The sequence below is a fragment of the Triticum aestivum genome, chromosome 2D, assembly GCF_018294505.1.
Source record: "Triticum aestivum cultivar Chinese Spring chromosome 2D, IWGSC CS RefSeq v2.1, whole genome shotgun sequence".
Lineage (NCBI taxonomy): Eukaryota > Viridiplantae > Streptophyta > Magnoliopsida > Poales > Poaceae > Triticum > Triticum aestivum.
Genome location: NC_057799.1, coordinates 318514608 through 318541829, shown reverse-complemented (window position 1 = coordinate 318541829; position 27222 = coordinate 318514608). Strand labels below are relative to the sequence as shown.

General features: G+C 45.6%; 1 protein-coding gene across 2 annotated transcripts; it reads left to right on the top strand.

Annotated features, from left to right (window-relative positions):
* Nucleotides 1–5232: 5232 nt before the first annotated feature.
* On the top strand, nucleotides 5233–15674 carry LOC123052922 (putative FBD-associated F-box protein At5g56400). Of its 2 annotated transcripts, XM_044476289.1 has the most exons (3): nucleotides 5233–6394; nucleotides 8387–8566; nucleotides 15185–15674. In XM_044476289.1, the coding sequence occupies exons 1-3, from the start codon at nucleotides 5393–5395 to the stop codon at nucleotides 15452–15454; spliced, it is 1452 nt and encodes a 483-aa protein (XP_044332224.1). In that variant the 5' UTR covers nucleotides 5233–5392; the 3' UTR covers nucleotides 15455–15674. The 2 variants fall into 2 exon arrangements, with proteins under 2 accessions (XP_044332224.1, XP_044332225.1); XM_044476290.1 differs by lacking the exon at nucleotides 8387–8566.
* The last annotated feature ends 11548 nt before the right edge of the window (nucleotides 15675–27222 follow it).

Sequence of the window (27222 nt, the reverse complement as noted above, 5' to 3'; positions counted from 1 at the left end):
AAACTCGTGAAGAAGAAGAGCGTGCTGCCACACCCCCTACCAACCAAGAAGTTGTTCTCGAGGAGAACGTGTCCGACCCTCCAGCTACTCAAGTGGAGGTTGATAATACTGAGGCGGCCACCAACACCAATACTGAAGCCAATGACGTTGTCATGGCTGAAGCAAATGTGGCACCTGAAATTAATGTGGCGCCAGAAGTGAATGTGCCTGAAGCTTCTAATGCACCTGAAGTCAATATTGCACCTGGAGCCATTGTACCACTAGTAGCTCATGTCAATGCCGATGCTCCTGTACCACCTCCAAGGCCACACACTATTGAGCTGGCATTTGATCGCGGCCAACCTGTCATGGTTCGCTGGCCTATTCTGGTTCCTCCTCCTGCTCCCGGACCTCAATTTGATTATCATGTGGAGCACAGGCCTCAGGTCCAGAAGCCAAAACCGAGGCTGCCTAGGTTTCCAGGTACAACAGCTTCACCAGGATCGTTTAGTGTGAATGGCTTCATTGCACACAACACCTTCTTTGATAGCGACAAGAACCCATACTCGAAGCCAAGAATTTCATCTGATCGGTTCTGGAGCTATCAGCAGCGCAATTACTATTCTTGTGTTCTTTACGATCAAGGGCGCATCTTTCCCCATATGCGTCTAGACTGCGAAGCTATTGCTGGCCTGCCCTGCTTGGAAGAAGCACTTGATTGTTTCAGAGATGCTGGTCTGCTATAATTTGTGACTGATAAAGAGCATTGGAACGAAGAGCTTCTGCTACAATTATATGCCACCCTCTACATTCGCGGCTACAACCAGGATCCGAAGACATGGATCCTTGAGTGGATGACAGGCAATGTACACCACGAAGCCAAAGCTCTTGATATTATTGAGCTCACTGCCTTGCCCACTCCAGGTGAACTATATGAACCTGGTTGTCAGCTTCACCGCAATGCTCTGGAGAGCATCTTCCAGAAGCCCGAGCCAAACATGAGCCAAATGCTGAGCATGATGAAGCCACTGCCACGCGACGCTGAATATCCAAGGGAATTCTTTGTTGAAGACCTAGAGTATCTGCCCCGCACTATTTATCATATCATCAGGAGAACTCTATGGCCTATCAAAGGACATTCTCCTGCAGTGAAGCTTGAAGGAGCAATGAAGACATTGGTTTTCTATATCTTCAATGGCATCAGCTTCAATGCTCAAGACTTCTTCATCAGGCAATTGGCTGCATCTGGCTCTGATTTATTTGGTCTGAAGTTTTATGCTCCATGGGTAATGCGCCTCATCAAGCTTCATTCTGCTGTCAACTATCAGCCTCTGCGCGCAATCATCTCATATTCTTGCCAGAGGTTGATATGTCTGTCGAAGCCATCTACCCAGAGCCTGCCAAGGAGCCAATTTATCTTCACAACGCCGATCACCAAAGCTTCACTCAACCCATTGAAGGCGTTCTTGCTGCTACTCGTGTTTATCCTTTGGCTGGCAATACACGTGCACCTCATCGTGCCCATACTGAAGCCACTGAAAGCACAATTGCTCAAAGGCCTCGGAAGCGTTCTCGTGTTCTCAATGACCGAGAGCTTCTCGTTGCCCTGCATCAAAAACAGGATAAGCATCATGACTGGTTGAAGTGTCAGATGCAAAGCCTCTTGGTGGATGTTAATCGCATTCGCAACCTTGCCACCAAGAATGCATTTGTCACTCATGAAACCTGTCGGCGGACGTGGAAGGGTCTGACACTGATAAGCTCTGAAGATGATCTTCAACAAGATGGCTTCACAGAGAGATTCAAGTTTGATTCCCCTCCTCCCAGGAATGTTGTCTTGCGTCGGACTCCCTCACTCGAAGATTCTGAGTACTCCTCCTCTGCGGCAACTGTCAATGCAAGAGTCATCGATGATGAAGATGATGCTACTTCGCCAACTACAACGTCACCACACATCGACACTGCACCAAGTTCTTCTACACCACCGAACCTCAACGATCGACCCTGCTGCTTCACCTACTCCTCATGGGAACGAGTAGAGGCTCTATGTCTTCAAACCTTTTTGGTCCTTACTGACAAAAGGGGGAGAAGCATATGAGTTGATAGTCTTCAAGCGGGTCCATATGGGTGGTTGCTATACTTTTGCCAAGTGCTTACAACTCTCGCTTTTGATACATTTGGTTCTTTGAGTTGTAACACTTAAACTTGATGGTCGTCTGCTACTTTTTCTGCTATTCTGTGATGCGACGATAAATTCCGCATGTGCGATGATAAATCCCGCATGAAATCATTTCGCAGACGTCCATTTTTCATTGTGCATGTCATTACCTTCGTTATATCCTTTCATGCATGATGAATTGTCTTCATTAGTTGAAGAGGATCTCCACAAGTACAACCTGCCATGTGCATTTGCATTCAAAAGCAAAATACTTATATGCACATCTTCAGGCGGAGCCTTTTGCTACTTATGAAGACAATATCTTAATCCTTTACAATTTCACATACTTTTATCCCGTTGAAAACTTCAACCAGTTTGTCATCAATCACCAAAAAGGGGGAGATTGTAAGTGTATCTAGTGCCACCCCTAGTTGGTTTTGGAGTATTGACGACAAACCTGGTTGAGGGATTAATGTGTTTGTGAGAATTGCAGGATAACACAGGTAGTAGTCCCTCATTGATTCAGTTTACCTATCGGAGGTGACCCCTAAAAATGTGTGAAGACATTGAAGACAATGGTGGTATGTGAAGATATTCACAACGAAGATTATGACTCGAGAAGACATTCACGTGAAGACTATGGAGTGCGAAGACATAGCTGTTTCGTAGTTTCCTTTTCTTCTTTGTTGAGTCATAGGAACCACCGTACTGTTAAGTGGGGTCCAAGTGAACAAAGTCAGAGTGACTGAAGTGATGCTCAACCAAATCCTATGTCTTCGAGCGAAGACAATGAGAGCAAATCTTATCCAGAGCTGGATGAGTCAGCTTTACTTGTAGCCCAAGTTAAGCTGTCGCGTGTGTTTGAAATCTGACCGTTGGAACACGTGTCAGTTCCTTAGTGTCCCAGGGTCATTTCGGACAAATCAGGTGGGGTTGCCTAGTGGCTATAAATAGCCCACCCCCTACACCATAAATTGGTGGCTGCTCAGAGTTAGTACACAGCTTTTGTCGTTTGAGAGCAACCCACCTCCGAAGCATTTGAGAGAGAGATCCTTGCGAGGACAAAGCCCAAAACACCCAGAGCCCAAAGAGTATTAGGCATCACTGAAGTCTTTCTGTCCGGGTGACCTGAAGACTTGTTACACTTGAGGACCGTGAATCCTCCAGCCGGTTAGGCGTCGCGTTCAGAGCATCCAAGAGTCATTGTGGATTGCCGGTGAACGAAGTCTGTGAAGGTTTGGAAGTCTACCTTGAAGACTTACCAGAGTGATTGGGCGAGGACTAAGTGTCCTTAGCTCAAGGGGAATAAGGTGAAGACGCGGTCTTCTGAGTTGAATCTCAGCCTCCCTAACCAGACGTACAGTTGTCACAGCAACTGGAACTGGTCCAACAAATCCTTGTCCTCACCAAGCAACTGGTTCTATCTTCTCCCTCTCTTTACTTACAGTTTGTCTTCGTGAAGTCATTTGCATGCCTGCCTGATCTGTTTGACTTCACTGTGTGACGACTATTGTGTTTGGCTTCATACTCTCTTCCATCTTGATCCATACTACCTAGCTACTACTAGTCTTCGTGCTTTAGCTTCATTACTTACTTGACTATGGCCTGTCTAGTGTAGTCTACCTTCCGCTGCATGTTAATAGGTTCATTTTTATCGTTTGTCTTTGAAACTTCCATGTTTTGAAGACTTTCATAAAAATCGCCTATTCACCCCCCTCTAGTCGATAACTAGCACTTTCATGTAGGATCAACACCAAATTTTCATATTTAGACAATGGAAAATGTTTGTTTTAAACCGGATGATAATAACGAGACACAAGCCGCGTCCAACGATTGACACGCGTCCCTGGCTGGCCCACGCAGTGCTCCCCATCTGTACCTTATCCCACACAGGGAAGCCACATCCACGCAATTTTCTCGCGCTCCCGTCGTCTTCCTCGTGCAGATCCTCTCTCTCTCTCTCTATAGTCGCCACTACCATGGCCGCGCTTTGCTCTACTCCGTCCCGAGAGCTCCCCTCTCTTCCTGCCCTTTCTCACCCCTGGGGCAATGGAGCGTTGCTGCTGCACATGGCACCGCTTGGCTACGACTGGTGCTGCCATGAATGGGCGGAAGCTTCGACGCGCGACCACCGCCTGCCATGGCCGCCGGAGCTGCTGCTGTTCTGATGAGGAGCATCCGCACATGGCCGTCGGGGCTTCGTTTGAAGCAGCGTGCGTGGCTCCCTGAGCTGCAATGGAGTGTGCGGCGGCTGCGACGGTGACCGCGAGGAGTTGCCGACGGTGGGCGCTGCAACTCCCGATGTGGATTTGAAGCTGTTGGGAGCACGTCGGTGTTGAAATGGAGCAACACCAGGCCGCTGGAAGCATAGCCGGGGCTGCAATGGAGCTTCGTCGAAGTTGCAATGGAGCTTCGCCGGACGCCGTCGGTGTTGCGTTGGAGCTCCACCGGAGCTGCAATGGAGCTTCGCCGGATGCCGTCGGTGCTGCGTTGGAGCTCCACCGGAGCTGCAATGGAGCTTCGCAGGACGCCGTCGGTGCTCCGTTGGAGCTATGGTTGCGCTTGTACTATGCTGCAGTGGAGCTTTCTCGGGGAAAGCAGCGCTGCATTAAAGCTGGTAGCGCTGCAGCCGTGGCGTGCTGCATCGAAGGACCACCAGCACGCTGATCCGGCGGTTGTCCAGGCTGATGATTTAGCCAGGAAATCATCTAGCTGATTCGTAGCAGCCACCTTAGACAATCAAAAAAATTCTAAAAAAAATTTTGTAACAACCTGCGGGCTATGTCTACAGCTAAAAAAACTCAGCTAAAAACGCAATCTCAGTTAGAGATTTGAAAAACAAATCCGACTATGAATAGTGACACCTTTGGGTGAATAGTATTTGACACCATTCATATCTAACTTTATTTTTTTTGGTTCTCTAAGTGTAGTTTGAATTAGCAGCTGATACTTTTTGAGCTTGTAAATCAAATATGGATGTGTGTCTCCAGGTATTTTCAGAATTTTTGAACATGTTTTGTATCATCAAAATTATTGATCTCATTGATCAGTATAAACCCGCCGCCATGTTCTCGCTGGCATAGGTGTATCTGAAATTCGCCATAGTTTCCTCACAATCATGTACCGGAGTCCACCACTTCCCATTTTTCCTTCTGAATCTGCTGTTCTAGCCACTGTCCAGTTAGCAGATCCTGATAGCCGTCCATACTCCCAACTCAAGAGTACAGCGAGACATGTGAGACAGATCCCTCCTCCATGGAGCACGGCGACGGCAAAACCGCCGCCAAGCGAACCAGGCTCGCCGGCGGCGGCGGAGGCACCGACCACCTCCTCAGCGCGCTGCCCGATGACTTGGTTCTCCACATCCTTCACACGCTCCGCGATTCCCCCGCCGCCGCCCGAACCAGTCTCCTCTCCCGCCGCTGGCGCCGCCTCTGGGCCCTTCTCCCGCAGGTCTACTTCCCCGGATACACCGCACCCCACCTTATAGCCCCCGCCCTCGCTGCCCATGAAGCGCCGACCCTCCATCACCTCGTTGTCTTCGTCCAGGACGCCCCTGCCGAATCCATGGCGGCCTGGCTCCCAATTGCTTCACGCCGCCTCTCCGGCGATCTGTTCTTCGACAACAAGGTGCAGCAGAATGGTGGGCGGGACGATGCCGGAGAAAGAGGGGCCTTTGAGCTGCCCTGCTTCAAGAACGCCACCTTGCTCTCGCTCCACCTGGGGTTTCTCGGCCTCGCGGCGCCGCCTACCGGGGTATTCACCCGGCTCACCAATCTCTGCCTTGTTCACTTCAGGCTACACGGTCCGTGCCAGCTCGGGGACGCCCTCTCCTCTCCGCGGTGCCCGGCCTTGCGAGAACTCACTCTCTGCGATGCCCGGGGCCTGGACAATTTCACCATACATTCGGAGTCTCTAATGACAATAAAGCTCAGGAAATTGCATGGCCTGCAGCGCCTCACTGTTGTGGCGCCGGCACTCAAAGAGTTAACTGTCTTCTACAGCTTTGCTAATGCCCCTAATCCAAGTCAAGCGGTTGCCACCATCTCAACCCCTCGGCTGGTGTCGCTTGAGTGGGGTGATGCTTATGATCCAGTCTCTGTTCAGTTTGGCAGGATGACACGTCTTCAATGGCTGGGCACAAGCTTTTATGTTGTATATGGACCAAGTGGCATTGAACACAATCGCGATTTGATGAGGCTCTTCCGGCACTTTAAGGCCATCCACAGTTTGAGACTTACACTGAACTATCAGCGGGTGAGTTCATCCTTCTCTTATTTGGAGTTATGCAGTCACTTGTAACATGCTAGCAAGTCAATAGATAAGGAAGAAAACATAGGTTTTGTAAGGAAAGGAATGTGTCATTTGGGTGATTGTGGCATTTGACAATAGCTGGTGCAAAATTCTCACTTGTGTTCGGGGTGGTACATAATCATCTAGATGATGGTGGCATTCCAGAATAACTGGTGCAAAATTTTCACTTGTGTATCTTGCTGAGTCAGAGCTCACTGAATCTTCGTTGTTCTTCACTGTTCAATACTTAGTGGTGGAATACAAAGAACTAGAAGAATGCTGCCTAGATCTTTCATATTGCCAAATTAGAGACTTTTGACAATCTAGTTCAAACCACGGATTCATCAAATTATGATTAAATATCCTCCTAAATGAGAGCTTGATAGAATGACCATCCCACACTTGCTGTATGGTATTGCACTGCTCTCTGCAAATGCAGTAAAGGTCCCAGTAATGAACAGTTAATGGAGAAGACCCAAACCAGGTATCTTCCCAGAACCTGATATTCTTACCATCACCTACTGCCCACCTAGAACCAAATGTAACTTCTTTTGCAGCCCACACGACCCCTTTCAAGAAAGTAGAGGCTCCCACAGAGTCACTACAGATAATGTTAGGGGAAGAAAACCAGGTATCAACTATGCTTCTCCAAATCTTTCCCTCACCGGCCATATTCCTCTTAATCCAAGATCCTAAAAGGCAGATGTTAAAGTTATGCAGGTTAGGTATACCTTAACCTCCAAATTCCTGTTTCATACATACTAGTTGCCAGTGGGCTAAATGGATCTTCTTATGGCCTTCAAAGTCATTCCATAGGCAATTGGGAATTGATCATATCAATAAGCCCATTTAGGGAACTTTAAGAATGAGAAAAGGTAGACAGGATGCTAGCTAAACAAGTTCTGATCAAAATAATTCTCCCTTTATAGGTTAAAAGCTTCCCTCTTCAGCCAGCTATCCTCTTAAGGATCTTGTCAATAATGGGTTGAAGGTCTTCCCTTGACAGCTTATCGAAATGCAAAGGCACACCTAGGCACTTGATTGGGAAGCACCAACAGGGCACCCAAAGATACCAGCTAAACTATCTATCTCATGAGCTTCCGTATTCAGGGGAATCATTTCACTCTTATCATAGTTAATTTTCATCCCTGAGACCTTTCGAAACAGATTAGAACCCATTTCAAATTGGTTGCTAAGACAGGGTCTCTATCTACAAACATGATAGTATCATCTGCATATTGGAGACTAATCACCTCCAGGACACACAGAGTGGCAAAGCCCTCTGATCAGCCCAGTACTAGCAGCTCTAGATAGCATCCTGAGAACAACTAGATTAAAGAGCAGAGGGGAAAGGGAACCCCCCTGCCTAAGACCCTTACCAGTGACAAAGACATCACTATCAGCATAGTTCGGTTTAACACCACCTTTGTGGGTGATCTTATGGATAGGGATGCAAGCGGACGGCGTCTGCATGTCCGTGACCGTCCGTGAATAGAAAATTTACACTAACACGGCTACTTATGGATCCAACCTAACCATTTGCAACCAAATCCCCTAATTTTGAGCTCATCTACGAAATCTAAATTGACCGTGTCAAAAGCTTTCTCATAATCCAGCTTGAGCACTACCCCTTTATCATGAATCTAGCTAGAGAATGGGTAGCGTCATGAACAGGTAAGACATCTATCAAGGTTACACCTTGAATGCCCCCACCGTGCCAAAAATGTTTAGATTTGATATAGAAAATCAGCATTGAGTTTTGTTTTTGTGTCTTTAGAGCTAGGCTTACTATGCACAGGTTTTGTGTAATAGAAATCCAAAGTGAACTTGTTAGCTTATAACAACCTTTTTCCATGTGCTAATCACAGTTTACAAGACCATGTGTTCTACTTCTTTTACAACTATTATATATTCCAATGTACAACCTTTTTTTTGTGACATCTTAGAAATCTGCAGGACCTAAGTAACAGGCAATACTTGATGGAGGATATGACAATGCTCCCAGTCATTTCATTATTGAGCATTAGTGTAATAGCACATGGACATGCCTGTGGAGCCAGCTTATTCCATGTTCTCAGGATGTGTACCGGTGTAAGAAGGCTGATCCTAACATTAAATCCTCATACCAGTTTGGAGGTAAAGCTTTCCTTAATTGTTTATCTCATACGTGATTTCTAAGGAAGTCAGAAAAGCATGCATTTGCATTTCATGGCATGCCTTAACTTGATCTGATAGTGCCCAAATTTAGTAATGATACTCCCATGGAGACAGATAAGGTAACAGCTGAAATGAAGATGACCCAGTGGCATGGCGTAGAGGATAGGGGAGTAGGAGGACGAATGTGGGATATAGCCAATTGATAAAAGTGTCTTTATTTCTTGATTGATAATTGATACGTGTGGATGTGGTGTCCCTTATCTGGGAGGGCTTACTTGAGTACTTGACCCCCAAGTAACAATTCAAAAGGTTCTAAACGATCTCTATTTTGCACATAACAACTACTGTCCCCTTGACAAGCAGCCATCCTTGAGCTGCTCTGGTGGTGGTCTGGAAGACATGGTTTCTGCCGAAGGTGGCCCCACATCAATGAAGTGTGATGTTTCCGTCTTCCTGTTGTGGTCTGCCATGAAAATGGAGAGCTGAGCCCGTTCCCACTGAAGCTCGTGGGGTTGTGGTTTGTCTTCAAACTGACATGTAGCAGGAGAATTAAACTCAGATTTGGTTGCCTTATGTATGCAATGCATGGGGAACATATCTGGTGCACCGGAGCTTGTGGTGTGCTACCGGTGCACCAAACTCATATTTGTTTTTAAAATGTTCAAAAAATTCAGAAAAAAATTAGCACACTCACACAACATCAATGTAGGTTATCACAAAATTTTGAGTCAAAATTCCCAACATAACTCGAAAACAAAAATGACAAATTCAACACTGAATAGTACATAACATAACTTGGGCTTTAGATTTGGCCCATTATCACACTGATGTCAAATTTGTCATTTTTGTATCTCAAAAAATATTTCAAATTTCTATACGAAATTTTGTGACATGATACATTGATGTTGTGTTAACGTGTTAGATTTTTTTTTCCGGATTTTTAAAAATATTCTATGGCATCCGGTGCACCGGTAGCACCACAAGTGCGGGTGCACCGGACACGTTCCCCAATGCATGGATTAGCACCGGCCAGCACTTCTTCTGGTTCGTTCCTTAAGCTCTATACTGCCATGCAAATACAAGCATACAACTGCACAAGTTGTTTTGTGCACTGTTGGACTTTCTCCTAGTTTACACATATTGAAGTCATCGTCTTGAGCTGGCCCAGTTGTTGAACTGAGGGTCTTGGAGGTTGCATTGCCTATTGTTGCTGCCAATGGGAATCAGTGCTGCCTTGTGGATGCTGCCCTCTGCGTTGGTTGTAACAACATGTGGTAGTTCTATCTGATCTGCCACTTCTGTTATGCTCCTCTGTTTCATACCGTCACCTCTGGGTTGGGCTTCGCCAGCGCTGCTGGAGCGATCTCCACCACAGATGAGGTTTCCCCACCTAACTTGTCCTGCGCTGCTGCTCCTTCTAGTGTCTCTGCCACTGGTGCACCTTGCTGCATTACTGTCAATGCCGCAAGATGCGTCTCTGGAGCTTCTTTGTCTGGCCACACCACTACTGATGCTGCTGGCTGCGTTTCCACGGTTCGATGCATGGCTGCACAGCTTCCGCCAAGGCTCTGTTATTGCTGCCGCTTTTAGTGGAAACAACACTATCACTGTCGAAGGAAGAGGTCGCTCCACTGCCATTAGTTGCAGTGGATTGATTCCACGTGTTCCTTCTCCAAGCAAGCAAGGCGCTTCTCTACCGCGTCGGCTTTTACCTTGAAAGTTTTTATCCCATCGCAGAAAGTCGTCTCCATTAGAGGTACTGCCGCCAAAATGGGGTGTTCTGCCGCTTCTGCAGAAAGCCTCGTCGTTTCACTGCCTGTTCTCTTAGCACCACCATGGCACCTGGGTATGCCACTGCTGGAAGTGACCAAGCCGTTGTTTGCCAAGGGTAGTGCCCCACCGGCACACCTTGGTATGCTGTGTCATATTACAATCACTTGCAAAAATGATACAAAATATGAACAATTTGTGTACCGAAAAAGACAAGCTTGTCAAAGTAGCATAACACTTTTTTTTAATCGAAAATCACCAACTATATTCATTAGAAACAACAAGTACATTGTTTGTGAGAAAGGTTACAATTTCATCTAATGATCCAATGGTTCCTCAAACCAATCAACAGGCAATTGGAATCTAGCTAACCTAGCGAGCTCATGAGTGACTTTATTAGCTACTATATTACAATGCTCGAACCTACAAATAGGAAAATCAATGATAACGATCGTCAAAAACCGCCGCCGCCGCGCCCGCAGATTGTCCTCCATTCTTCATGGTGTCAATAATCTCAAGTTATCAGAGTTAATCACGAGGCGGTTGCATCCCACCCTTTGTGCTAGAGAAACCCCAAATCTGAGAGCTAAAGATTCAGCCGCTAAGACATCTGCACATCAGCCCATCCTCCCATTCCCTCCTGCAATGAATTTCCCTTTATCATCCCTCAGGACCGCCCCAACAGTACCCCTAAACATGTCTTGATCAAACGAAGCATCCACATTTAGTTTGACGAAACCCCCTTGAGAGCCAAAGATTCAGCCATTAAGACATCTGCACACCAGTCCATCCTCCCATTCCCTCCCGCAATGAATTTCCCGTTATCATCCCTCAGGACCGTCCCAACAGTACCCCTAAACATGTCTTGATCAAACGTAGCATCCACATTTAGTTTGACGAAACCCCCGGAGGCCTGGTCCAACCCCCTTTTTTCATGGAAGCATTAGGAGAAGAAGCAATAACAAAACTTGCCGTAAGCGCAGTAATCCCCATAGATATCTGGATGGCACTCTGAACTTTCTGACCAACTTACGTCTTTCCCACCACAAATACCAGCCAGTAATGGCAATTTTGAACTCCATCATGGATAAATCCTGATCAGGTAATAGGAGTAGGAATTCTAGAACCGCCTCCCCAGCACGATCAACTTCGCAGGCTCTATGAATAATTTCGTCCAGCCCCAATGTCCTCCAAACTTCTCTAGCTTTCTTGCATAGAAATAACACATGTTTTGTGTCCAGAGAAACATGACGGACATTGAGGCTGGACTTTCAAATGTCTATTGGCAAGCGTAACATGATAGCGGAGGTGTACCATGCAATGTACGCGAAATAAAAATCTTAACCTTTCCTGGGCACGAAAGCTTCCAAATCTTGCACCAAATAGGATTAGCAGTGGTCGTCCCATGCCATTGGTAAGTGTTAGTTTCATTCCATGTTGATGATCCCATTCCACGAAATATGCTGATCGGACCGAAAACAAACCGTTTTTCATAAATTTCCAGGCGACAAAATCTTGCATGTCATGATGAGGGAGAAAAATCTTGCACGTCATGATGAGGGAAAGGGATAGCGAGGACCCTTTGTGCATCAATAGGCCACAAGGTTTGTCTAACCAGATCTTCATCCCAGTTATTAGAAACCGGATCAATAAAGTCTACCACCCGGGATAACAAATGACCCCCTTTTGGAGTGATAACTTTCCTAGTGGAACAATTTGGAATCCACGCATCATCCCAAATAGCAATACTCTGACCATTTCCAACTCCCCAAATATATCCATTCTTCAAAGAATACCATAATACTTTGCCAAGATAACAAGGAACCCTTTTTAACTTTGCGTTCAATAAATCCCCATCAGGAAAATACTTGACTCTCAAAATAGTAGCACATAAAGAGTCGGGGTTCTCAAAAAGACGCCAGGCCTGCTTTGTCAACATCGCAAGATTGAAACAGTGGATATCCCGAAAACCAATCCCTCCTTGATTTTTTGGGAGACCATTTTCCATCAAGCCATCCAATGCATCCTTCTCTGGTTATCCTTGTCTCCCCACCAAAAATGCGCCATCGCGTCAATAATTCTTTTACAATTTTTTTTAGGAATTTAAAAAACGGACATTGCATAGGTGGGAATGGCTTGGACAACAGACTTGAGGAGGATCTCCTTCCCTCCAATAGATAAAAGTTTTTCCTTCCAACTACTAATTTTCTTGATAATGCGATCAATCAGATACTGGAAACAGTTAGATTTATCCATCCCTGCATGGCAGGCAAGCCAAAATATTTATCATTAAGGACCTCTGTCATGATATTCAGATTTACGCACATCTGCTCTCTCACCTCGACCCTCGTATTAGGGCTGAAAAGAATACTGGTTTTATCCACACTGACCAATTGCCCTGAAGTGGCATAGTAGGAGTCCAGGATTGACCTCGAAGTCTCAGCATTGTGCATATTGGCTTTCCTGAGGATCAACGAGTCATCAACAAAGAGAAGGTTGGTGATAGGGGTTGCATCTCTACAAACCTTCACACCCAAGATATTACCACTCTCCTCCGCATGCGTCAAGAGAGCCGTCAACCCCTCCGTACAAAGCAAGAAAAGATAGGGTGATAGAGGATCGCCCTGCCTTAAACCCCTTGTCGGCTTGAAACTCTCACTTTCTTCTCCATTAAATCTGACCCGGTATTCAACAGTGGATACATATTGCATAATAAAATTTACCCAATTCTCTCGAAAACCAAGTTTCAGCATAATCTCCTTCAGGAAAGATCACTCAACCCGGTCATAAGCTTTATGCATATCAAGTCTGATAGCGCCACAGGCCCTCTTTACCTTCTCTCTTGTTCTTTATTGTATGGAAGCACTCATAAGCTACAAGACATTGTCCGTAATCATTCTTCCGGGAACGAAAGCACTCTAAGTTGGACTAATAATTTCTGGAAGAAAAGCCTTCAAATGAGTTGCCACCATTTTTGCAATAACCTTATACACCGCGTTACATAAGCTGATAGGTCTAAATTGGGATACCTTTTCCAGAGAGTTGACCTTGGGAATCATCACAATCACAGTATCATTCCACCTTGGAGGGATAGTACATGTATTAACCCCTGAAGGACCTCCTCAACCAGATCATCCCCTAGCCTGGGCCAAAATCTTTTATAAAAAATAGCATGGAATCCTCCGGACCCGGCGCTTTTAAATCATCAATAGCAAAAAGAGCCCTCGAACATCCTCGGTAGTGTATGGAGCAAGAAGGGCATTGTTCATTTCAGCCGATACTCTTCTCCGGACCAGGGCAAGGATCTCCTGATTTGGTTGCAAGACTTATGAAGTGAATAGTTTAGAAAAATATTTCTTGAAATGGTCCTTCAACTCCGTACCTTGTCTCCAAAATCCCTGAGTCATCAAGAAGCTTCTTAATATTATTCCTCTTTTTTCTAGCCATAGCCGCATTGTGGAAAAAAGATGTACTATGATCCCCATGCATCAACCAATTGGCGCGACCTCTCTGAATCCAGAAAATCTCTTCTGGTCCAAAAGATTCTCAATAAGAACCAGAATCCCCTTTTGCCGTGAACGGGATTCAGCGTCCAAAGGACCACGTCTTAGCCTCTCCAATTCTTTTTTTAATTTGTCAATTCTTCATTTCAGACCCTTAACGTGTCTCGGTCTCAAGAGTGCAAATCTGTGTGCACAGCACGTGTACGCGCTGCGAGAGACGGGCCAATGCCAGCCATCTTGGCCTTCTCCCCGTTGATGTATAAATGTATTGCCTAGTCTCTTCCATCAGATCGGTCTTTTGGTTGCATTGTCTAGAGCATGCACTTCTACATGGTATCAGAGTCAAGAGGTCTTGAGTTCAAGACCCGGCTGGCGCAATTAAATAGCAGCCCACTTTCGGTCCATGTTTAGGCCCGAGGGAGCCACATGTGAGGGGTAGTGTTGACGTATAAATGTATTGCCTAGTCTCTTCCATCAGATCGGTCTTTTGGTTGCATTGGCTAGAGCATGCACTTCTACACTCCCAAGCCGACTTCACGTTTCTTCTTTTGTTAGCCAACTAGTTTCAATAAAATTCACACGGCTCTTTGGACGGCTAAACATATTATTGTCATAATAATTAATATCCAGAATCAAGGGGCAATGGTCAGAGTGTACATGTTCCTCGTTGATGATCACAGCATGAGGAAATTTATAGTCCCACTCCACATTACAAACCACCCTGTCCAGTCTTTCCCTGATATTCCCTCTTCTCCAAGTAAAGGGGTCGCCAATATAACCCATATCATCATCTAAACAACAGTCAGCAAGACAATCTCTGAACTCTTTGATCATTGCATTGGGTCTCGCATTTCCGCCTTCTTTTTCTGAGGAGTAAAGAATTTCATTAAAATCTCCTAAAACCACCCAAGGGTGAGCTCCCTTATTATGCAAATTACGAATATCATCCCATGACATATGACGATAAATATGGCAAACTGTTGGAAATGCATGGCTGTGGATGTGAAGTTAAGTGAGTTATTGCATGATAGGCCCGATCTCGAGTTTAAGGCAAAGATATGAATCAGTCACTCCATAACACACCTAGAGCTAGGAGTTGGGACATACTATGTGTTCTAAAGCTCGATGCTTATTTTCTGTAAAGGTCCCATGAGCATCAAAGGCAAATTAGGCATTCATCTTATTCTGTGTTTGTTTATATAAAGTTTTGATGTATGTTTTGTTGGTGGCATATCCTGAAGAATTCAGGCAGCCTGAACACATTTCTGATTTTTTGTTATTTTGTATAATAAATCGCTACTAACCTGATACACTCCTGTTTCAGGTACAAACATGTCCAGTAGGTTGCATATGTGATCAGCCACTAAACTGGAGATCTGAGGAGCTGGTGCTGGATTGCCTCGAAGATGTAGAAATCAGAGGGCTGAGAGGAACCGAATGGGAAGTAGCTCTGGTGGAACGGTTATTTGGCTGGTCTACAGCACTAAAGACGGTGAATATAACTTTCTTCCGTTTAATGACTGAAAGCAGGGCCAAGGAGTTGCGCCAGATGTTACTACGCTTCTCCAGTCCAGACACATGTATGACATTTTAGGTGTATACTGCGGTTCCTGTTCAGTATGTTGTAGAAGATTCATTGAGCTCCAGGCGTGCAAGATCCGGCGGTTGCCATGCTCAAGAGTGGCGATGCATTTTTCTTGTGAGATGGTGAATAATTTGCTGGTATTTGTGTAGAACAGCTCGGTACTTGTTACGGAGTTCTTGAATCGGATGTTGAGACTTAACTCGGGTGTGGATTTTTAACTATCTTGTCACAAAGTAGCCCCTCCGTCCCATAATGTAAGATGTTGTTACATCCAATATGGATGTAAAGGCATCTCCAAGGCGAACCTACAAACCTCCCGCAACCGTTCATACCGCTTTGTCCGGACTGTGAAATCCATCCAACATGGACCTGTATCAATTTGCAGGACGGTTCAGACATGATTTCTGCCGCAAATTGGAGACAAAAGTGTGGAAGGTTTGCGGGAGTGCGGACACCCGAAAATTAGGATTCCGACACCCCGGCCCACCCAATCCCCCATTCCGGTCTCATTTCCTTCCACTCTGTCCCTCCCCCCTTACTTTCCATCTGCACCCTCCACCTTTGCCGTCGCTGTTGTTCATCTCCAGCAGCCACAGAGGCATTGTCGGACATCCACAACCAGCAGCGACGCGCCCGCTCACCCTTCTGACGGAGCTTTCCACCCTGGAGCCGTTTGTATCCAGGTACACTCCACCCCCTGTCGACGACCTCCATAGCGGACACCACACCCGGCAGGTGTTCAGTCAAATGCCATTGAGCTTATTTCAAATGCTCTGTCATTTCTAGAGCACGAAGGATGGTGAGCTACTCGACCATGGAGGATGAGTTGTTGTGCGATGTGTAGCTCGCCGTATGCGCGAATTTTCATAGGCAGGAGCAGAGGGGAGCCCTTCTGGGAGCAAGTGCATGAAAAAGTTTCACGCACGAAAACACATTGCACTCTACGACATGTACATCATTCAACCACACAATGTTAGGTCATTGTCGTATCGTTGGCGCGCTATCCAGGTCTGGTAAGTTTTACTTCCTCTTGCTCAACTTGTTTGATTGATTCATTCACTCAATGTTGGTCTGCACATTATATGTAGCCTGTACCCACCGCCGTGGTGTATCACAGGACAGAGGTACGACCATTTACGCACACACTGTTGGATGAAGCTGAAGGGGGAGTTTGTATGGAACGACATGATCCGTTCATGAAAAACTTGCTGGACATCCGAGATCTAGTCGAATTAGAGATATTGTTGTACTAGACTTAATTTGCATGCTATGTATGGATGATTTATACTATTTTCTATCCGAACTTTGATGAATATCAGCCGCTTTCCATGAATTTCGCCCGGTTAGTTAAAATGTGGTTTGAAATGTATGCGGCTAGCGTTGGATGGCGTTCTCCCATATTCGTGTCCGCGGACTGGTCCCATGATACGCCTCCAACGTATCTATAATTTTTAATTGTTACATGCTATTATAGTATCAATCTTGGATGTTTTAGATACATTTACCAGCAATATATATATATATATATATATTATATATATATATATATATATATATAATTTTTTGAAACTAACCTATTAACTTAGTGCCCAGTGTCAGTTGTTGTTTTTTGCCTGTTTCTAGTATTCAGAATATTAGTACCAAACGAAGTACAAATGCCACGAAATTTTTTAGAGATTTTTTTCTAGACTAAAGAGATACTAGAAGTTTTGGGAGAAGACCAGATGATGAAACATGGGCCATGAGGCACCAGAGGGCGCCCAGGGGGTGACCGTGCCCTGGTGGCTCGTGGGGCCCACGTGGCTCCGTTTGACCTAACTCCGCCTCTATAAATTCTCTAAAATCATGAAACCAATAGGGAGCCAACCAAAATACTTTTTCCCGCCGCAGGTTTCAGAACCACGAGATCCCATCTGGAGGCCTTTTCCAGCACTGTTGGAGGGGGATTCGATCCCGGAGGGGCTCTACATCAACCTTGCTGCCCTTCCGATGATGTGTGAGTAGTTTAGCACAGACCTATGGGTCCATAGTTAGTAGCTAGATGACTCTCTCTCTCTCTTTGATCTTCAATACGATGTTCTTGGAGTTCTATTCGATGTAATTACTTTTGCGGTGTGTTTGTTGGGATTCAATGAATTGTGAGTTTATGATTAGATTTATCCATGAATATTATTTGAGTTTTCACTGAACTCTTTTATGCATGATTGTTATAGCTTCGTATTTCTCTCTGATCTACTGATTTGATTTGGCCAACTAGATTGATTTTTTTGCAATAGGAGATGTGCTTTGTAATGGGTTCGATCTTGCGGTGCTCAATCCTAGTGACAGAAAGGAACATGGCACGTATTTGTATCGTTGCCATTAAGGATAAAAAGATGAGGTTTATTCATGCGTGAGTTTATCTTGTCTACATCATGTCATCTTGCTTAAGGCGTTACTCCGTTCTTTATTAAGTTAATACTCTAGATGCATGCTGGATAGCGGTCGATGTGTGAAGTAATAGTAGTAGATGCAGGCAGGAGTCAGACTACTTTTCTCGGACGTGAGGCCTATATACATGATCATTGCCTTGGATATCGTCATGATTATTCGCTTTTCTATCAATTGCCCAAAAGTAATTTGTTTACCCATCGTATGCTATTTTTAAGAGAGAAGCTTCTAGTGAAAACTATGGCCCTCGGGTCTACTTTTATCATATATAAAATCCTAAAAATACCTTGCTGCAATTTTACTTTATTTATTTTATTTTGTATTTTTGTTCGATCTATCTATAAATTACTACACAATTTAATCTTGCACGTAACCGCCAAGGGATTGACAACCCCTTGTTCATGTTGGGTTGCAAGGATTTGTTGTTTGTGTGCAGGTGTTGTTAACAAGGTGTTGCTTGGTTCTCCTAATGGATTGATAACCTTGATTCTTAATTGATGGAAATACATATCTCTATTATACTGCATCATCCTCTCCTCTTCGGGGAAATCCCAACGCAGTTCACAAGTAGCATCCCCCACTCCGCGTACGGATGAGGGAGGATTTCTGCGGGTTGCTATTGGAGATGCCCTAATAACATTTACATTAGGGCGTAGACCGTAACAAAGGACTCCATGTCCAACATCCAGGGGGTTCATGAAACAAGGACTGCAAACAAGGATTTTCCATTTGGGCTTGAGCTTCAACAATCATTTCAAAAACTAGCTGCACAAAATGGAAACCTCCATGATGGCAATGGGTTGCATTGGAAAAAAATAGAATCCGTTAGCTAATATAAACATATTCTGCTATTTTTGGAAGAATGACAAACTATGAGGAGACATAACCACTTGTAGCAACAAATAGTGCAATGGTAAAGGAAGAGAAATTAGACAAGTGATGCAATAATTGTTTGTGACATGTGAGAAATCAATAAATATGCGACAATGTTTAATGCAAAAAATGTGAGCAAATATAGGAAACAAAGAACCATGGATGTCGCATATAGAAAATGTCCCAGCTGCACAAGAAGGGTCTCGTTTTGTGCCGGATTTGCCCAAAAATTCATCCGGCGATCCCAAGCGAAACCCAAGATCCCCGGGGGTAGCTGGGGCACCGGAGCTATTTTCTTTGCCTTTTTTGGCCCACTATCGACGACTTTCCCCTCTTTCTATCTCTCCTCTCTCCTCTGTCCTTTCCTTTTCTCTTTTTCTTCGCCACCAAGCACAGCACAGGAGGGAGGATGCGAGGGACTTCCATGGCCGGCCGGTGCCACCTCCAGCCACGCCACTGCAGCGTTCACCGGCGATGGGTGGAGGGAGCAGGTGCTCTGTCGTCTTCCTCGGGAGAGCCATCCACCGTCGACGTGCTCGCCGCGGGCAGCCTCCTCTGCTCCCTCGTCCGTGCTGCCGACGGGTCGGGATCGAGCTCCAGCCCCACGCGCGCGGGCATGGCCTGGGTGGCACGGGGCGGCATGGCCGAGGACGAGGACGATGTGGCGGCCATGGCAGCTGCAAGTGCGGTAACGCCAGCTCTGCGCCATGCCGTCCCAGCACTTCCCCATGAGCACGCCCCTGTCGCTGCTCGCCGAGTCCGGCGTGGCCGGCGCACGAACTGGGTGGCTCGGCCTCGGACTGGTCGGCGCGGCCTGGGCGCGGACGGGGCGGCATCAACCCCATGCTGAACTGGCGGAGCTACCACACTCGCGCGGGGTGCACGTCACCTTCGTCAACATGGAGCACAACCACGAGCGGCTCCTGCAGACGGGCGGCGCGCGCCTCACCGACCGAGATGGCTTCCAGGAGCTCCACGTGTCGTCCTTCGTCATCTGGGGCACCAGCGCCGTCGGCTTCATCTGCACGCTTCAGCTGTGCCAGCTCAAGCAGAGAGGCTCCCAGCAGTTGTTGGGTGGGGGCAGGGCTTGAAAAAATTTCACACACTGGCCAAAATTTTCGCCGGCAGCCCCCCAAGCGGCGAAAAAAGGCCTCTTGGGGGTTCAACGGCTGGAAATGCTCTAAGTCGTGGCACTCCATTTTCAAGTAACGCGCGCTAGGAGGAGCCGCGCCAGGGCCTACTCCGCCCTAGGCTGTAATGAAGGGAGCGGCCGAGTGGGGCCCATGGTTGCACCCCCTTGAGTTGGTCTGATTCATGCCATGGAGACCGCATGGTTGCTATGCTTATGGGGCCCCGTTGAATATGGGCCCCTCCGCGTTCGCCATCAATCACATCCTCCTCAATGAGGGCTCCACCGCGCATGACGGTTCAAACAACACCCTACCATTTCTCCCTCAAAAAAAGAAAAAACACCCTACCATTTCAGCATGGGATCCAGTGGATCACTGATACGTCCATTTCGCATCATGTTTACCTACTGTTATTTATAATGTTTTTATGCATATAATGCTTTTTGGAGTAATTCTAATGCCTTTTCTCTCATAATATGCAAAGTTCACACAAAGAGGGAGAATTCTGGCAGCTGGAAATCTGGACATGGAAAAGCTACGTCATGCCACCTATTCTGCACAACTCCAAATGAGCTGAAACATCACGAGGAATTTTTACGGAATAAATAAGAAATACTGGAGCAAATAACTACCGGAGGGGGGCCACCTGGTGAGCACAAAACATCAGGGCGCGCCTGGCCCACCTCCGGTGCCCATCCTCTGATAAGTCATTTTGACCTATAAAAAATAAGAGAAGACTTTCGGGACGGAGCGCCGCCGTCTCGAGGCAGAACTTGGGCAGGAGCACTTTTGCCCTCCTGTGGAGCAATTCCGCCAGGGGAACTTCCCTCCTGGAGGGGGAAATCGTCGTCATCATCATCACCAACAACTCTCCCATCTTGGGGAGGGCAATCTCCATCAACATCTTCAACAGCACCATCTCCTCTCAAACCCTAGTTCATCTCTTGTGTTCAATCTTTGTACCAGAATCTCAAATTGGTACTTGGGGGTGACTAGTAGTGTTGATTACATCTTGTAGTTGATTACTATATGGTTTATTTGGTGGAAGATTATATGTTCAGATCCAATATGCTATTTAATACCCCTCTGATCTTGAGCATGATTATCATTTGTTAGTAGTTACTTTTGTTCTTGAGGTCACGGGAGAAATCTTGTTGCAAGTAATCATGTGAACTTGATATGTGTTCGATATTTTGATAGTATGTTGTTGGGGAACGTAGTAATTTCAAAAAAATTCCTACGCACACGCAAGATCATGGTGATGCATAGCAACGAGAGGGGAGAGTGTGTCCACGTACCCTCGTAGACCGAAAGCGGAAGCGTTAGCACAATGCGGTTGATGTAGTCGTACGTCTTCACGATCCAACCGATCAAGTACCGAACGCACGACACCTCCGAGTTCCGCACACGTTCAACTCGATGACGTCCCTCGAACTCCGATCCAGCCGAGCTTTGAGGGAGAGTTCCGTCAGCACGACGGCGTGGTGACGATGATGATGTTCTACCGATGCAGGGCTTCGCCTAAGCACCGCTACGATATTATCGAGGTGGATTATGGTGGAGGGGGGCACCGCACGCGGCTAAGAGATCAAGAGATCAATTGTTGTGTCTATGGGGTGCCCCCCTCCTCCGTATATAAAGGGGGGAGGAAGAGGGGGCCGGCCAAGGGGAGGAGGTGCGCCCAAGGGGGGGCAATCCTACTCCAAGTAGGTTTTGCCCCCTTTTCCTATTCCAACTAGGAGAAGGGGGAAGGAGGAGGTGGAGAGAAGGAAGGAGAAGGGGGGCCGCCGCCCCCTTCCCTTTCCCAATTCGGATTGGGGCAAGGGGGGCCGCGCGCCACCTCCTGGTCGCCTCTCCTCTTCCACCACTTGGGCCCATGAGGCCCAATAACCCCCGGGGGGGGGGGGTTCCGGTAACCCCCCGGTACTCCGGTATATATCCGATAACCCCCGGAACCATTCCGGTGTCCGAATATAGTCGTCCAATATATCAATCTTCATGTCTCGAACATTTCGAGACTCCTCGTCATGTCCGTGATCACATCCGGGACTCCGAACTTCCTTCGGTACATCAAAACACATAAACTCATAATATAACCGTCATCGAACTTTAAGCGTGCGGACCCTACGGGTTCGAGAACTATGTAGACATGACCGAGACATGCCTCCGGTCAATAACCAATAGCGGAACCTAGATGCTCATATTGTCTCCCACATATTCTACGAAGATCTTTATCGGTCAAACCGCATAACAACATACGTTGTTCCCTTTGTCATCGGTATGTTACTTGCCCGAGATTCGATCGTCGGTATCTCAATACCTAGTTCAATCTCGTTACCGGCAAGTCTCTTTACTCGTTCCGTAATACATCATCCCGCAACTAACTCATTAGCTGCAATGCTTGCAAGGCTTATAGTGATGTGCATTACCGAGTGGGCCCAGAGATACCTCTCCGACAATCGGAGTGACAAATCCTAATCTCGAAATACGCCAACCCAACAAGTACCTTTGGATACACCTGTAGAGCACCTTTATAACACCCAGTTACGTTGTGACGTTTGGTAGCACACAAAGTGTTCCTCCAGTAAACGGGAGTTGCATAATCTCATAGTCATAGGAACATGTATAAGTCATGAAGAAAGCAATAGCAACATACTAAACGATCAAGTGCTAAGCTAACGGAATGGGTCAAGTCAATCACATCATTCTCCTAATGATGTGATCCAGTTAATCAAATGACAACTCATGTCTATGGCTAGGAAACATAATCATCTTTGATCAACGAGCTAGTCAAGTAGAGGCATACTAGTGACACTCTGTTTGTCTATGTATTCACACATGTATCATGTTTCCGGTTAATACAATTCTAGCATGAATAATAAACATTTATCATGATATAAGGAAATAAATAATAACTTTATTATTGCCTCTAGGGCATATTTCCTTCATATGTATGTTGTGGTTCCCTTAGTGGTGTCATGTGAACGTCGACTACATGACAGTTCACCATATTTGAGCCTAAGGGAATGCACTGTGGAGTAGTTATTAGATGATGGGTTGCGAGAGTGACAGAAGCTTAAACCCTAGTTTATGCGCTATTCCGTAAGGGACCGATTGGATCCAAAAGTTTAATGCTATGGTTAGAATTTATTCTTAATACTTTTCTCATAGTTGAGGATGCTTGCGAGGGGGTTAATCATAAGTAGGAGGTTTGTTCAAGTAAGAACATCACCTAAGCACCGGTCCGCCCACATATCAAATTGTCAAAGTAGCAAACACGAATCGGACCAACATGATGAAAGTGACTAGATGAAATTCCCGTGTACCCTCAAGAACGCCTTGCTTATTATAAGAGACCGTTTTGGCCTGTCCTTTGCCTCAAAAAGATTTGGCTACCTTGCTGCACTTTTGTTACTACTATCGTTACTTGCTCGTTACAAATTATCTTGCTATCAAGCTACTCTGTTACTTACAATTTCAGCACTTCCAGACAATACCTTGTTGAAAACCACTTGTCATTTCCTTCTCCTCCTCATTGGGTTCGACACTCTTACTTATCGAAAAGGCTACAATTGATCCCACATACTTGTGGGTCATCAAGGCTCTTTTCTGGCGCCGTTGCCGGGGAGTGAAGCGCTCTTGGTAAGGAAAAATTATTACTACGTGCTGAAATTTATTGTCACTTGTTACTATGGAAAACAAATCCTTTGAGGGGTTTGTTCGGGGTGTCTTCACCTCGGCCGAAATCACAATTAGTCACCCCTCAAACTACTGCACCTACTGAAAATATTGAATATGAAATTCCTTCGGGTATGATAGAACAACTGCTAGCTAATCCTTATGCAGGAGATGGAACTGAACATCTTGATATGCACTTGATATATGTGGATGAAATTTGTGGATTGTTTAAGCTTGCAGGTTTATCCAGAGATCAAACTAAGAAGAAGGTTTTCCCTTTATCTTTGAAGGGAATAGCATTGGCATGGTATAGGCTATGCGATGATATTGGATCTTGAAACTGGAATCGATTGAAATTGGAGTTTCACCAAAAAAAATCCTATGCATCTAGTTCATCGTGATCGGAATTATATATAATTTTTGGCCTCGTGAAGTAGAAAGTATCGCTCTAGCTTGGGGGAGGCTTAAGTCAATGTTATATTCATGCCCCAATCATGAGCTCTCAAGAGAAATTATTATTCAGAATTTTTATGCTCGGCTTTCTCATAATGATCGATCCATGCTTGATACTTCTTGTGCTAGGTTCTTTTATGAAGAAGACTATTGCATTCCGATGGGATCTCTTAGAAAGAATTAGACGCAACCGTGAAGATTGGGAACTTGACGAAGGTAACGAGTCAGGTATTAAGCTTAAGTATGATTGTATTAAATCTTTTATGAATACCGATGCTTTTCAAAAGTTTAGCACTAAATATGGACTTGACTCTAAGATAGTAGCCTCCTTTTGTGAATCTTTTGCTACTCATGTTGATCTCCCTAAAGAGAAGTGGTTTACATATCACCCACCTATTAAAGAAGAAATTAAGGAATCGGTAATAGCTAAAGATGAAACTATAATTTATAATGTTGATCCAGTTGTTCCTACTACTTATATTGAGAAACCACCTTTCCCTGTTAGGATGAAGGAACATGTTAAAGTTTCAACTGCGGTCAACAAAAGTTACATTAGAACACCTAAACTAGCTGAAGAAATAAAGGTAGAACCTAGTGTTGCTATGGTTAAGGATCTCCTGGAATAAAATATAGATGGACATGTTATTTACTTCTGTGATGAAGTTGCTAGAATTGCCAAACCCGATAAAAAGGATAAACATAGACCCGTTGTTGTCATGCATGTTGTCTCAGTTAAAAGAGGAGATCACTGTTATCATGGTTTATGTGACATAGGTGCTAGCGTGAGTGCTATTCCTTTTACCTTATATCAAGAAATTATGAATGACATAGCACCCGCTGAAATAGAAGACATAGATGTTACTATTAAACTTGCTAATAGAGACACCATCACACCACTTGGGATTGTTAGAGGTGTTGAAGTCTGGTGTGGGAAAATAAAATACCCTACTAATTTTCTTGTTCTTGGTTCCCCACAAGATGATTTTTGTCCCATTATCTTTGGTAGACCTTTCTTGAACACCGTTAATGCTAAAATAGATTGTGAGAAACAAACTGCCGGTGTTAGTTTTGGTGATGAGTCTCATGAGTTTAATTTTTCCAAGTTTAGTAGAAAACCTCATAAAAAGAGTTGCCTATTGAGGATGAAATAATTGGTCTTGCTTCTATTGCTGTACCTCCTACTGATCCTTTAGAACAATATTTGCTAGACCATGAAAATGATTTGCATATGCATGAAAGAAATGAAATAGATAGAATCTTGTTCGAACAACAACCTGTGCTTAAGCACAATTTTCCTATTGAAACTCTAGGAGGTCCTCCTCCACCTAAAGGTGATCCTGTGTTTGAATTAAAACAATTACCAGACACTTTGAAATATCCTTATCTTGATGAGAAGAAGATATATCATGTTATTATTAGTGCTAACCTTTCAGAACATGAAGAAGAAAGATTATTCAAAGTTCTAAGGAAGCACTGAGCTACTATTGGATATACTCTTGATGATCTTAAGACCTTTAGTCCCACTCTATGTCAGCACAAGATTAATATGGAACCTGATGCTAAACCCGTTGTAGATCACCAACGTCGGTTAAATCCGAAGATGAAAGAAGTGGTAAGAATGAAAATATTAAAACTTCTGGAAGCAGGTATAATCTATCCTAGCTGGTAAGCAGTATGACTTGTATCGCCCACAACTCACTTGTGTTCTACTCGTGCATATAACATCTACGCATAAAACCAGGCTCGGATGCCACTGTTGGGGAACGTAGTAATTTCAAAAAAATTCATACGCACACGCAAGATCATGGTGATGCATAGCAATGAGAGGGGAGAGTGTGTCCACGTACCCTCGTAGACCGAAAGCGGAAGCGTTCGCACAACGCGGTTGATGTAGTCGTACGTCTTCATGATCCGACCGATCAAGTACCGAACGCACGGTACCTCCGAGTTCTGCACACGTTCAACTCGATGACGTCCCTCGAACTCCGATCCAGCCGAGCTTTGAGGGAGAGTTCCGTCAGCACGACGGCGTGGTGACGATGATGATGTTCTACCGACACAGGGCTTCGCCTAAGCACCGCTACGATATTATCAAGGTGGATTATGGTGGAGGGGGGCACCGCACACGGCTAAGAGATCAAGAGATCAATTGTTGTGTCTATGGGGTGCCCCCCTCCTCCGTATATAAAGGGGGGAGGAAGAGGGGGCCGGCCAAGGGGAGGAGGCGCGCCCACGGGGGGGGGGGGCAATCCTACTCCAAGTAGGTTTTCCCCCCCTTTCCTATTCCAACTAGGAGAAGGGGGAAGGAGGAGGTGGAGAGAAGGAAGGAGAAGGGGGGCCGCCGCCCCCTTCCCTTTCCCAATTCGGATTGGGGCAAGGGGGGTCGCGCGCCACCTCCTGGACGCCTCTCCTCTTCCACCACTTGGGCCCATGAGGCCCAATAACCCACGGGGGGTTCCGGTAACCCCCCGGTACTCCGGTATATATCCGATAACCCCCGGAACCATTCCGGTGTCCGAATATAGTCGTCCAATATATCAATCTTCATGTGTCGAACATTTCGAGACTCCTCGTCATGTCCGTGATCACATCCGGGACTCCGAACTTCCTTCGGCACATAAAAACACATAAACTCATAATATAACCGTCATCGAACTTTAAGCGTGCGGACCCTACGGGTTCGAGAACTATGTAGACATGACCGAGACATGTCTCCGGTCAATAACCAATAGCGGAACCTGGATGCTCATATTGGCTCCCACATATTCTACGAAGATCTTTATCGGTCAAACCGCATAATAACATACGTCGTTCCCTTTGTCATCGGTATGTTACTTGCCCGAGATTCGCGTCGGCATCTCAATACCTAGTTCAATCTCGTTACCGGAAAGTCTCTTTACTCGTTACGTAATACATCATCCCGCAACTAACTCATTAGCTGCAATGCTTGCAAGGCTTATAGTGATGTGCATTATCGAGTGGGCCCAGAGATACCTCTCCGACAATCGGGATGACAAATCCTAATCTCGAAATACGCCAACCCAACAAGTACCTTTGGAGACACCTGTAGAGCACCTTTATAATCACCTAGTTACGTTGTGACGTTTGGTAGCACACAAAGTGTTCCTCCGGTAAACGGGAGTTGCATAATCTCATAGTCATAGGAACATGTATAAGTCATGAAGAAAGCAATAGCAACATACTAAACGATCA